This window comes from Cetorhinus maximus, chromosome 29 (genome assembly GCF_964194155.1).
Source record: "Cetorhinus maximus chromosome 29, sCetMax3.hap1.1, whole genome shotgun sequence".
Lineage (NCBI taxonomy): Eukaryota > Metazoa > Chordata > Chondrichthyes > Lamniformes > Cetorhinidae > Cetorhinus > Cetorhinus maximus.
In genome coordinates, this window is record NC_135907.1 from 11,037,784 (window position 1) to 11,050,181 (window position 12,398).

At 46.8% G+C, this 12,398-nt stretch overlaps 1 protein-coding gene across 1 annotated transcript in view; it reads right to left on the minus strand.

Annotated features, from left to right (window-relative positions):
* LOC144669326 (small G protein signaling modulator 3-like) overlaps positions 1–12,398 on the minus strand; it is a 39,522-nt gene that overhangs the window by 22,574 nt on the left and 4,550 nt on the right. Inside the window, exons 2-4 of the mRNA XM_078531690.1 lie at positions 12,115–12,164; positions 1,204–1,356; positions 641–711 (exon numbers count right to left, since the gene is read on the minus strand). Of these exons, the coding sequence (XP_078387816.1) occupies positions 641–711; positions 1,204–1,356; positions 12,115–12,164 (274 nt within the window). The remainder of the gene's footprint in view (positions 1–640; positions 712–1,203; positions 1,357–12,114; positions 12,165–12,398) is intronic.

Here is a 12,398-nt window from a genome sequence, read left to right on the forward strand (position 1 = left end):
TAGGCTCGATGGGCCAAATAGTCTACTTCTGCTCCCATGCCTTATGGTCCCACAAGTCCCATAAAACACTCTCAAAGCAGGTACAGCAAGGGTTAGGTACAGAGTAATGTTCTCACAACACTGTCCCCATCAAACACTCCCAGAACAGATACGCTATGGGTTAGATACAGGGTAAAGATCCCTTTACACTGTCCCGTCAAACACGCCCAGGGCAGGTTGCAGTATGGTTTAGATACAGAGTAAAGCTCTCGTAACACTGTCCCCATCAAACTATCCCAGGGCAGGTATAGCACAGGGTTAGATACAGCGTAAAGCTCCCTCTACATTGTCCTATCAAACTATCCCAGGACAGGTACAGCACGGGGTTAGATACAGAGTAAAGCGCCCTCTACATTGTCCTATCAAACTATCCCAGGACAGGTACAGCACAGGGTTAGATACAGAGTAAAGCGCCCTCTACATTGTCCTATCAAACTATCCCAGGGCAGGTACAGCACAGGGTTAGATACAGAGTAAAGCTCCCTCTACACTGTCCCTATCAAACTATCCCAGGGCAGGTACAGCACAGGGTTAAATACAGAGTAAAGCTCCCTAATACAATTAAAACAAATTCTAGCTTGTGATAAACAGCAAAATGTACCTGTATGTTTTACACAGCACTAGTCGAGAATACACCGAATCAAAGTCTCGCTCCACCTCCTTACCAGCAGCCTATGAAATAAGGAATGAGCAGTGGTGGAGGGAAACAGGGGGAGAGAGAATAAAGAGAGAAAGATGGGGAAAAAGAAACCGGAAAGAGAAAAGCAGGGTAGAGGGTGTTTGGTTAAGAAGGAATGGCAGAAATGGGGAAGGGAAGAGGGTGAGTGGGAGAGGAGGGAAAAAAGTGAGAAGGGGAGAGAGAGAGAGAAAGGGTGCAGAGAGAAAGTGAGAGGGGTAGAGGGAGAGGGGGGGAGGAAGAAACAGGTCGGGGAGAGAGAGGGGAAGTGCAAAAGAGGGGAGGCAGAGAGTGAGAGAAAAAGAATGAGAGAGAGGAGGAAAGATTGAGTGGGAGAAAGAATAGGGAACAGGAGGGGGTGGAGAGAGAAAAGGGAAAGAAGTAAAACAATATTGAGAGGCATGCCAGAAATTGTTTATGTGCAAAAACTGTGAGAAATATCTGAAACATTGAAATGTTTTTCACACTCCAGGGACAGCCTCCATTACCTCTTCAATAAAAAGCCAGGGATGGCAAGGGCCACCGAGAATTGATGGTTTCTTCAAACCCTGCTCGAATATTGCCTTGAGAGCTGGACAGAGTGATCCCCGGACTAGGTCTGTTACTGCTTCCGTTACCGAATCATCTCCAGCCACTGAGTACTGCAGGCAGAAACAATAAGCACACTATCAGCAGCAAATATAAAGGAAAGAAAGCCTTTTAGGGTGAAGCAGACAGTCCAGTTGACATCAGGGTGAATATGGGATGTCTGTACCCAGCACGCTACATGGAAACGCCTGGTTATATTCTTATCTATCCAGACATAGCCAGAGAATCACCTGCAACAGCTTCCCTTCTCATTGACGTATCATTACGTCTGGTATTTGCCAATAATCTATCCTTGGCCCCCTATTCGCCAACTATATTCTGCCCTTGGTGACATCATCTGAAAACACAGCATTAGTTTCACATGTAGACTGATGAAACACAGTTCTACCACACCACTGTCTGTCTCTCACCACTGCCTGTCTTGACCTCTCTACTGTCTGAATTATCCAGCACTGAATGAGAAATTTCCTCCAATTAAATATGTGGAACCACAAGCCATTGTCTTTGAACCCAACACAAACTCCTTTCCAAGCAAATAATTCCATTCGTCTCTCTGGCAACTCTCTAATGCTGAACCAGGCTGTTCACAACCTTTGCGTCACATTTGACCCTCACGTGAACTTCCAATCACATATCCGCACCATCACTAAGACTGCTTATTTCCAAGTCCGTAGCATCTGTTACGGCACAGCGGATGGTAAATGCTGAGCTGTTTGAATCCCAGAGGGAAACTCGAGACAGCTGCCACAGCTGTTTTTGCAATCCGTATTTTTATTTTGAGATGAGTGCCTTGAATTCAGTAGCAATAAGTCCACCGAATCCGAGGGGTTTTTTACAAAACTAAGTTAAACATTTATTAATAAAACAAATGATTTTAAGCACATACATGGGTCCTCAAATTACTACTATGATTACTGTTAAACCTCCTAATTAATCTAACTCCCAGTTACATCTCAGTCAAGGCAACAGTAAAACGACATACATTTCAACAGGCCCAGGCAAAGCGCACAATACCCTGGGCAGGGATATTTAAAACTAATTCTCTTAGCTTTGGTTCCTATAGACAGCAGTTTGGCACATAGAGGCCGGAGGCTTTTCACACTTGTTAGGCCTTAGAATTCCTTCCTCCTTACACATAACCTCATCTCCTTTATACATGTTTCTCCCTCTTTAATGTAAATCCCAATGTTCCAATACGTCTTTGCCACTTCACTTTTTCCATAATTTAAATCTTTCATAGCACTCATATTATCAGTAATCTTTGGGAAAAATAAACACAGTTTGGCTTAGCCCCTATTGGCTAAGTGTAACATCTTACCATCGCTTTGAAATTCACTACTCGGGTTTATCTAAAAATGCAAATATTCTTCATACCTCCCATTCCAAAACTTCAGCCATGTTTACCTATTTAGCATTTCAAGCCTGGTTTCCCTTCTGATACATCAAAGCATTCAGACCAGCTGTCTGTAATTCAATTAGAAAACACACACACACACACGCCCCTACACACACACACACACCCCTACACACACACACACACCCCCCTACACACACACACACCCCTACACACACACACACACCTACACCCCTACACACACACACCCCTACACACACACACCCCTACACACACACACCCCTACACACACACACCCCTACACACACACACCTACACACACACACCCCTACACACACACACCCCTACACACACACACCCCTACACACACACACCCCTACACACACACACCCCTACACACACACACACACACACACACACACACCCCTACACACACACACACCCACACCCCTACACACACACACACCCACACCCCTACACACACACACACCCACACCCCTACACACACACACACCCACACCCCTACACACACACACACACACACCCCTACACACACACACACACACCCCTACACACACACACACACCCCTACACACACACACACCCCTACACACACACACACACACACACACCCCTACACACACACCCCCCCCTACACACACCCCTACACACAGAAAAACAAATCCAAACCCCATTATTAACCTACCTTTACAATAAATTACAATAATATTATGAAAATTATATATTCACGACACAAAGCCCAGCTTCGTCCCTGTCTCAACTCATCAGCTGCTGAAACCCTGATTTGGACCTTTGTTACCTCCAGACTTGACTATTCCAATGCACTCCTGGCCAGCATCCCATCTTTAACCCTCCATAAACTTGAGGTCATCCAAACCTCTGCTGCCCATACCCGAGCTCGCACCAAGTTCTGTTCACCCATCACCCTTCTTCTCAGTGCCCAGTAAAGCACCACATTGATTTTAAAACACTCATCCTTGTTTTCAAATCCCTACAAGGCCTCACCTCTGCCTGTCTCTGCAACTCTCCTCCAGCCCCACAACCCTCTAAGATATCCGCACTCCTTTTAGTTTGGCATAGTGCACATCCCAATTTTAATCCTCCATCAATGACCTAGACTGTGGTGTTCAGGGCATGATTTCAAAATTTGCAGATGATACAAAGATTGGAAACGTTGTCGACTGTGATGGGGATCGTCTTGAATTTCAAATGGAAATAGACATGTTGGTGGATTGGGCAGACAAGTGGCAGATGAAGTTAAACTCAGAAGTGTGAGGTGATTCATTTTGGCAGGGAGAATATGCTGAGATGAAAACCTAAAGGAGGTACAGGAACAGAGGGACCTCGGTCTATATGTACATAAGTCATTGAGGATGGCAGGGCATGTTGAGAGCGCAGTTAATAAAGCATATCGTATCTTAGGCTTTATTAATAGAAGCATTGAGTACAAGAGTGAGGAGGTCATGTTGAATTTGTATAAGGCACTAGTTAGGCCTCATCTGGAGTACTGCGTCCAGTTCTGGGTGCCATACTTGAGGAAGGATGTGAAGGCATTGGAGAGTGTACAGAGGAGATTCACAAGAATGGTTCCAGGGATAAAGAACTGTAGCTATGTGGATATTTTGGAGAGGTTGGGACTGTTTTCCTTGGAGAGAAAAAAGGCTGAGAGGAGACTTGATCGAGGTATTCAAGATCCAGAGGGGTATGAACAGGATAAATAGTGAGAAACTGTTCCCACTCACAAGAACATCAAGAACCAGAGTGCACAGATTCAAAATAATTGGCAAAAGGAGTAAAAGTGATGTGAGGAAAACATTTTTCACCCAGAGGGTCATTGGAGTCTGGAACGAACTTCCTGAGAGGGTAGTGGAGGCAGGTTCAATTGAGGTATCCAAAAGGGAATTAGATTGCTACCTGAAAAGAGAGAATGTGCAAGGTTACAGGGCTAAGGCAGGGGAGTAGGACTAGGTGGAATGCTCTTTCAGAGAGCCAGTGCAGACTCAATGGGCCTAATAGCCTCCTTCTGCACGGTAAAGATTCTGTGACTGGCGGCCATGCCTTTAGCTATCTGCGCCAAGCTGTGGGATTTCCACCCTAAACCTCCAACCTCACTACCTCACTTTTCTCCTTTAAGATGCTCCTTAAAACCTACCTCTTTGACCCAAGCTTATGGCCATCTACCCTAAATTCTCCTTCTGTGGCTCAGTGTCATATTTTGTTCAATAGGCCTCGTGAAGCATTTCAGGATGTTTCAGTAGGTTAAAGGTGCTACATGAGGAGGTCCTGTGACACTGGGTAGCGTCCCTGCCTTTGAGCCAGAAGCTCCGGGTTCACAGTCCCCTTCAGGACTCGATGGCCATAGAAGGTGCATTCACAATGTGGCCAAAAACAGGTTGATGATCAACCTGCAAATCCTTCCGGGGCGCATGATGACAGGAGGCAAGAGTGGGAGAGTTTCCTGGTCAGCCATAGGGCAGAAGGCACCAGCAAACCACTGCAGTACTTTGCCAAGCATAATCATGGACCAACATAAATCAAATGAAAGTCCATGATCACCAATGCCTCTTAGGGCATGATACCTGAAGAGAGAGAGAGAGAGAGAAAGGTGCATTAATTACAAATGGCTGTGGTGAGGTTTTAACCTGAGTGGAGGGGGAAGGGATAAAGACAACAATTACATTTATACAGGTTTACAGAGAGAATGTCAGAGCTTAGGGACCAGGCAGCTGAAGGCACAGCCACACATGTTGCAGTGCTGGAAACCCAGACAGCTCAAGAGGTCCGAATTGGGGAGTGTAGAGATCACAGTGGGGTTGCTGGGCTGGAGGAAGTTACAGATTTAGGAAAGGGCAAGGACACAGAGGGATTGGAAAGGAACAACGAGAATTTTAAAATTAAAGTTGCTGGGACAGGAGTGATTGTAGATCAGTGAGCACAGGGGTCATGGGTAAATGGAACTCGGTGTGAGTTAGGATTGAGGCAGCAGAGTCTTTTTCACTCACTCATCGGGTATGAGCATCACCGGCAATGTCAACATTTATTGCCCATCCCAAAGTGGCATTGACAAGGTGGTGGTGAGCTGCCTTCTTGGACACGACCAAGCGGCTTGCTGAGGCCTTTTCAGAGGGCAGTGAGGGGCCATACGAACATCAGAAATAGGGACAGATGTAGGCCCTTTGACCCATCGAGCCTGTTCGTATTCAATAAAATCATGGCTGATCTGATTGCAGCCTTATGCCACTTTCCTGCCATAACCTTTGACTTCCTTGTCAATCAAAAATTTGTCTAACTGAGCCTTGAATATGTCCAATCACCCAACCTCCACTGCTCTTTGCAGCAGAGAATTCCAAAGACCAATGACCCTCAGAGAAGAAATTCCTCCTCATCCCCATCTTAAATGGAAGACCCCTTATTTTTAAACTGCGTCCCCTAGATCTAGATTTCCCCAGGACAGGAAACATCCTCACAGCATCTACCCTGTCAAGCCCCCTCAGAATCTTATCTGTTTCAAAAAGATCACCCCTCATTCTTCTAAACTCCAATGCGTATAGGCCCAACCTGCTCAACCTTTCCTCATAAGACAACACCTTCATTCCAGGAACTAGCCTAATGAACCTTCTCTGAACTGCTTCCAATGCAAGTTTATCCCTCCCTAAAACTGTACACAGTATTCGGGGTGCAGTCTCACAATGCCCTGTACAGCAATAGCAAGATTGCCCTACTTTTATACTCCATCCACCTCGCAATAAAGGCCAACGTTCCATTTGCCTCCCTAATTACTTGCTGTACCTATATGCTAACTTTTTGTGATTCACGTACAAGGGCACACAGATCCTTCCGTACCACAGCATTCTGCAGTCTCTCTCCATTTAAATAATATTCTGCTTTTCTATTCTTACTGTCAAAGTGATCAACCTCCTATTTGCCTACATTATGCTCCACCTGCCAAATGTTTGCACTCACTTGACCTATCTATATCTCTTTGCAATCAATCACCTTGCTGTGTCTGGGGACACATATTATATCTCTTTGCAATCAACCACTTTGCTGTGTCTGGGGACACATATAGGCCAAACTGGATAAGAGTGGCAAATTTCTTTCTATAAAGGAGATCAGTGAACCAGATGGGTTTTTAATGACAATCCAGCGGTTTCATGGTCACCATTACCAAGACAAGCTTTTTAATCCAAATTTATTTCATCAATTGAATGTAACTTCTGCAGCTGCTGTGGTGGGATTTGAACTCATGTCTCAGGAACATTAGTCCAGTAACATAACCACAACTCTACCATAGCCATATTTTTAATATTTTGGGTGACAGGCTTATGGAGGGTGGATGATGGCAGGTTGGCCAGGATTGTGCTACAACAGTCAAACCCAGAGGAAACAAAGGCAGGGGTGGAGAGGGGTGATGGTGATGCTGAGATATAAACGGTTGGTCTTGGGGTTGAGATTAGAATTTCAGCTCAGGGTCAAGTAGGACGCCAAGGCTGCAAACAATCTGTTTAGCCTCAGGCAGTGGCTAGGGAAGGGGATGGAATCAGTGGCAAGGGAATGGAGTTTGTGGCACGATTTTCAGGCTGGGGGTGGAATTGTAACAGAGCACACCCGTAAGCAACAGCCTGGAGGGGTGGGGGAGAGTGGGGGGAGTAGGGGCATGTGTGCATCGGGGACACTTTTGCAGTTGAAGTGGGCTTTGCCGTGGCTCTTTAACTTGGCCATGACATTAGCAATCATAAACTTGCTTCATGATTCTCTGATTAATGACAGCGCGTGTGGGACGTTTGTCAAATGACAGATTTCTAGTTAAAGGGACGCCAGCAGGGGTCGGAATGGCTGAACTGGACATTGAATCCTGCAGCTTCAGCAACCAAAAGAGTGGAGACCTGGAAAGGTTGTCCCCCAGGTGTCTGACTCTTATCTGAAGGTCCTGCTGAGGGGCTTGAGGGATTGAAATGAAATGAGTTTCCCAAGGATGAGAGGAAGAGGCCAAGAAGGTGTTGATAGAAGTGGCCAAGAGGAAATGAACAACAGGACTGTGGTGCTCCAAACCTGGTTACAACGCTGCAAGAGGCTCAGTGACGTCAGGAGGGCAGGAAAGGTTAGTGGCTAGTCCCCAGACTCTGACTTCCACAGCGTTCTCCTGCACAGCACTCCTCCAACCAGCACATCTTGCAACTCCACTCATTCTTCTCTCTTTCTCTCTCAAAGCAACTGAACACTGAGTCATCTTTGTGCCCTCTCATACCCATGTCTCAGTCACCCTCCATAAAGGTTGTTCTTTCCGCCCCTCCCCACAATTTATTTCTGACACTCAACTCTCTGCTTTCTCTCCTTGGCGGAAATGAAGGCGCGGAGCTCCAGGGAGAGGCAGAGAATCGGAGGGGATGGGGCTGGGCGGTGTGGGGGGAGGGGGGAGAATGTTGCGTTCCTCAAGCGATTCCACCTTGATTGGCACTGGCAATGCATTCCCACCTGGTCCACTGGGAAGGAGTCTTATTCCGGGAGGCTGCAGATATCAGCAATGACCCTGCTAGGAAAGTTTGAACCTCCTGAGACCCTGGTGTTCACATGTCAAGAGAGCTGATCCTCTGCCTGTAAACCCATCGCTGAGGGTCTCACCTCCTTCCAGCTGGATCTTGGTGTTCCCCCTGTTCTGTGGAATGGCACATGGCCAAGGAGAAGGCAGCTGCTGCTGGAGATGTTGCTATTGGTGCTCCTTGGGCCACTGGTGTTGTTGGTATTACCCCTTTTGTTTCTCCTGAGACGACCAAGGTCCAACTGGAGGCTGGGAGCAGGGGAGTGCTGCTCAAGGTAAATGAAGCTCAAGGCAGGTGAAATTACTTCCAAGAAGAGGAAATCACGTGTCCTGAAGTGAAAGAACTCTCTCAGAAGCAGTGCTGTGAACACCAGCCTAGGCAGGGCGACAGCTATTTTCACTCTTTGAAGGCTTCCCGGCCTGTCCGTTTCATTGAACAAACATTCCCCACTGTGCTCTCGCCTCGATTATCCTGGTGAGCTTCACACAGTTTGGGAAACTGTGGGACGTACCTGGAGTTAGTTCCCCTAGTTCCGTGAGGGAAAATGGGCAGCGAGCCTCCACCACTGGCTCTATAGGGCTGGCTGTTAAAGCCAGAATTCTAGGTTAAATTCTGAGTTAGCTGGTGATTTAAATATTTTAATTACTTGTGTCTGACAGTCCAAATGGGTTTCCTATTATCCTCCAAGCCTGCCAAGATTGAACCCAGAAGCGGGCAGCGCGCCATGCCGGGTTACTGATGGTGCAGACCGGGGAGAGTTAGAACGGGAAGCGACAGAGTACGGAGGGCGAGACAGGGGGCACTCCGCCTGGGTACGATACTATACCACCGTCTGCCCCTCCCCTGGTGACGAGGGGCCCATTGCCCATGTCGATGGTCCCGACAGCAAAGGGAAATTACAACCAACAGACAGGGCAATAACCAGGAGATAACTCGCCACATCCCGTTCACCCCCCCATCGAGCGACGCCTTGCCACCATTAAAACAGAATAGCCCCAACTAGGACTTTTTGGAAGAAACTTTCTGAACTCAGCGACGTACACTGGTTAAACAACGTCCATGTAAGAGCCAAGGTGTCCCGGGGAATATGGGCAAACATGACCGTGCAGGTCCAAGGTCGGACATGGACCGCAGGGCAAACCAAACAACAGAGATCGATAGATTTAAAAGGTCCACGCAATGGGGCTTTGGAGGAGAAAGGGCCAATTGGTCAGCAGAAATGGGGGTACTTCAGGACAAGGATGAGTCAGTTTACGACTATGCAGAGCGGAAGTTTATAGCATACCACAATTTGGGCGGGATAGAGGACTGCAGGTGAGATTATATCATCTTCCTGAAAATGCTCAAGGAGGCATTCAGTCCCGAGCATCAGAAATATCCCAGGCATGGGGATACCTGTGGGGCACAGATTTTCAGCAAATTAATCAGTAGGCAGCCGGGCTAGATAATAGGAAAGGAAGCAGGGCACCTGGATCCAAACCTGTTGCAGCAATCACAAACAGCTTGAGTCTTAACTGCGGCAAACCAGAACGCATGGATGGGATTGTAAAGCAGCTGTCCAAAATAAGCCAAGGTGTGCCAATTGCTGCAAGGAGAGCCATACCTGGGCGGGGTGCTGGATAAAGGGCAGAGGAGGGTCCGGGTCCAGACAGGGTAACCACCGGGGGGTGGCCAGGGGATTGGCCTGATACTATGAGCGAACTGAGGTGAAAAGGCAAAAAGACCCTTTAATAGAGGTATTCCAAATCCTGAATGGTTTTGAAAGAGTAAATAAAGAAAAAGTCTTTCCGGTAGCAGAAGGGTTGTAACAGGGGACATAGATTTCAAGTAACTGTCAAAAAATCTGGAGGGTATTGGGGTGGGAAGAAGAGGAGAATTTTTTTTAATGCTGAGAGTTGTTATGATTTGGAATGTGTTTCCAAAGGGTGGTGGAAGCACTGACATACAATTTTATGAGGGCTCTTTGATGGCGCACTTCGTGAAATGCTGCCTTAATATCAAGGGGCAGTCACTCTCCCCTCAACTCTGGTCCATGTCTGGACCAAGGCTATAATGAGACCTGTAGCAAGGTTGCCTTGGTGGAAGTCAAACTGAGCATCAGTGAGTTAAGTGCCACTTCATAGCACCATCCATCACTTTGCTGATGATTGAGAGTAGGCTGATGGGACGGTAATTGGCTGGATTGGATTTGTCCTACTTTTTGTGGATAAGACATACCTGGGCAATTCTTCACATTGTCAGTCGATTGCCAGTAGTTGTACTGGAACAGCTTGGCTAAGGATGCGGCTAGTTCTGGAGCACAAGACTTTAATATTACTGGCGGGATGTTGTCAAAGCCACTTATGTACCCAGCCATTTCTTGATACTACACGGAGTGAATCAAATTGGCTTAAGTCTGGCATCTGTGATGCTGGGACCTCAGGAGGAAGCAGAGATGGGTCATCCACTTCGCACTTCAGGCCAAAGTTGTTGCGAATGCTTCAGCCTCGTCTTTCCCACTGGAAACCACCATCACTGAGGATGGAGATATTCATGAAGCCTCCTCCTTCTGTTACTTGTTTAATTGCCCATCAACATTCACAACTGGATGAGGCAGGACTGCAGAGCTATGACCTGATCTGCTGGGATCGCTTAGCTCTGTCCATAGTCTGTGGCTTCCATTGTTTAGCAGTGATTGAGGTTTCTGTGCATGTGGTTACATGTAGTCCTGTGTCATAGTTGCACCAATTTGACACCTCATTTTCATGTATACCTGATGCTGCTCTTCAAACTCTCCTTAATGAACGAGGACTGTTCGCCTGGTTTGATGATAATGGTGACATAAAGCAGTGACTGAACAGTGAACAGAAACAGGGAAAACATCTCATTTCCTTCCTCCCTTGCCCAGGAGTTCTTTGGTCAGTTTAGTGTGCAAATGATTCACAACTGACATCACAAACTCAGCAAAGACAGCAACCCTGCACTGAGCAATGTACTTGAGTAGATTTGCTGGCTCGTTAGAGAGTTGCATCTTCCAAGTATTGCAAACTGCTCTCTTTTTTACCCAAACAATCCATATTGAAGCTGGCATTTTCTGGTTGCTGCCTCATAGCCCACACTGGGTGCAGCAGTTTCCCTCTAAGCTACCAGATATCCACACAGGTAGTTTCTTTAATGTAACATTACTGAATGACCAGTCTAACTGTACTCATTTATAGGACAACTACGCAATCCAAGCTAACGCACAAGAGTCCATTTTGTAACATTTGTGGGGCAGAACCTCTCTCATCAGAAGCACAGATTGAAAAATGGAGCATGGAGGTAACCAGCCCACAATGTGGCACTCTCGTTATCCTCCTCTTCCCCCAGAGGGTGTTGGCAACCATGGACTTCCATTGGATTGGTCCATGATGTTGTTTGGCGAAGTATTACAGTAGTTTGCCATTGCCTCCTGCAGTACTGACCAGGAAACTCTGCTGCTCTTGCTGCCTGACATTAGGTGCACTGGAAGGATTTACAGGCTAATAATCAACCTGTTTGGCCACATTATGAACACACCTTCCATGGTCATCAAACCCTGAAGTGGGACTGGAACCCAGGACTTCTGGCCCAGAGGTAGGGACACTACCCCTGAGCCGCAAGACTGACCCACTCTCATTACCAAGTGGGATAATTAATCAATAGAAAAGCAGAAGCACAGCAAATTCTGTGCCTGATTCACCAATCCAAGAGTCTGATAAAATGTAGCCAGTGTATGGGCGGGGATGCACGTGAGAAGTGATGGCGGTTTCTGTGCATGTGGTTACAAGTTCTCACTGTACGTTGATACCCAGCATTACAATATTACAAACACTGATGGAAGCTGAAGGACTCCTGCACTCAATACACACACATATCCGTGTCATGACTGAACTTACCTCTTTACTTCGTTCATCCAGGACCTCCACAAATTTCGCAGGAAACCAACCTGGAGGAGAAAGGGTTGAAAGTTAGTCGGCAGAAGCAACAAAACGTCCCGGACACTGTAGGTCCAGATATTGCAGGCTTCTGAGTGTGTTTGGAATGTTAGTTCTATGTATTGGGGGGGTAGCAATTTTCCTGTAGCAAAATATCAGCTGTGCAGTGGTCTGTGGCCACCCTACTCACAGTGATCAAGATGCGATTAGCATCGTTTTCTGAATTTATTAGTTAATTTAAGGCA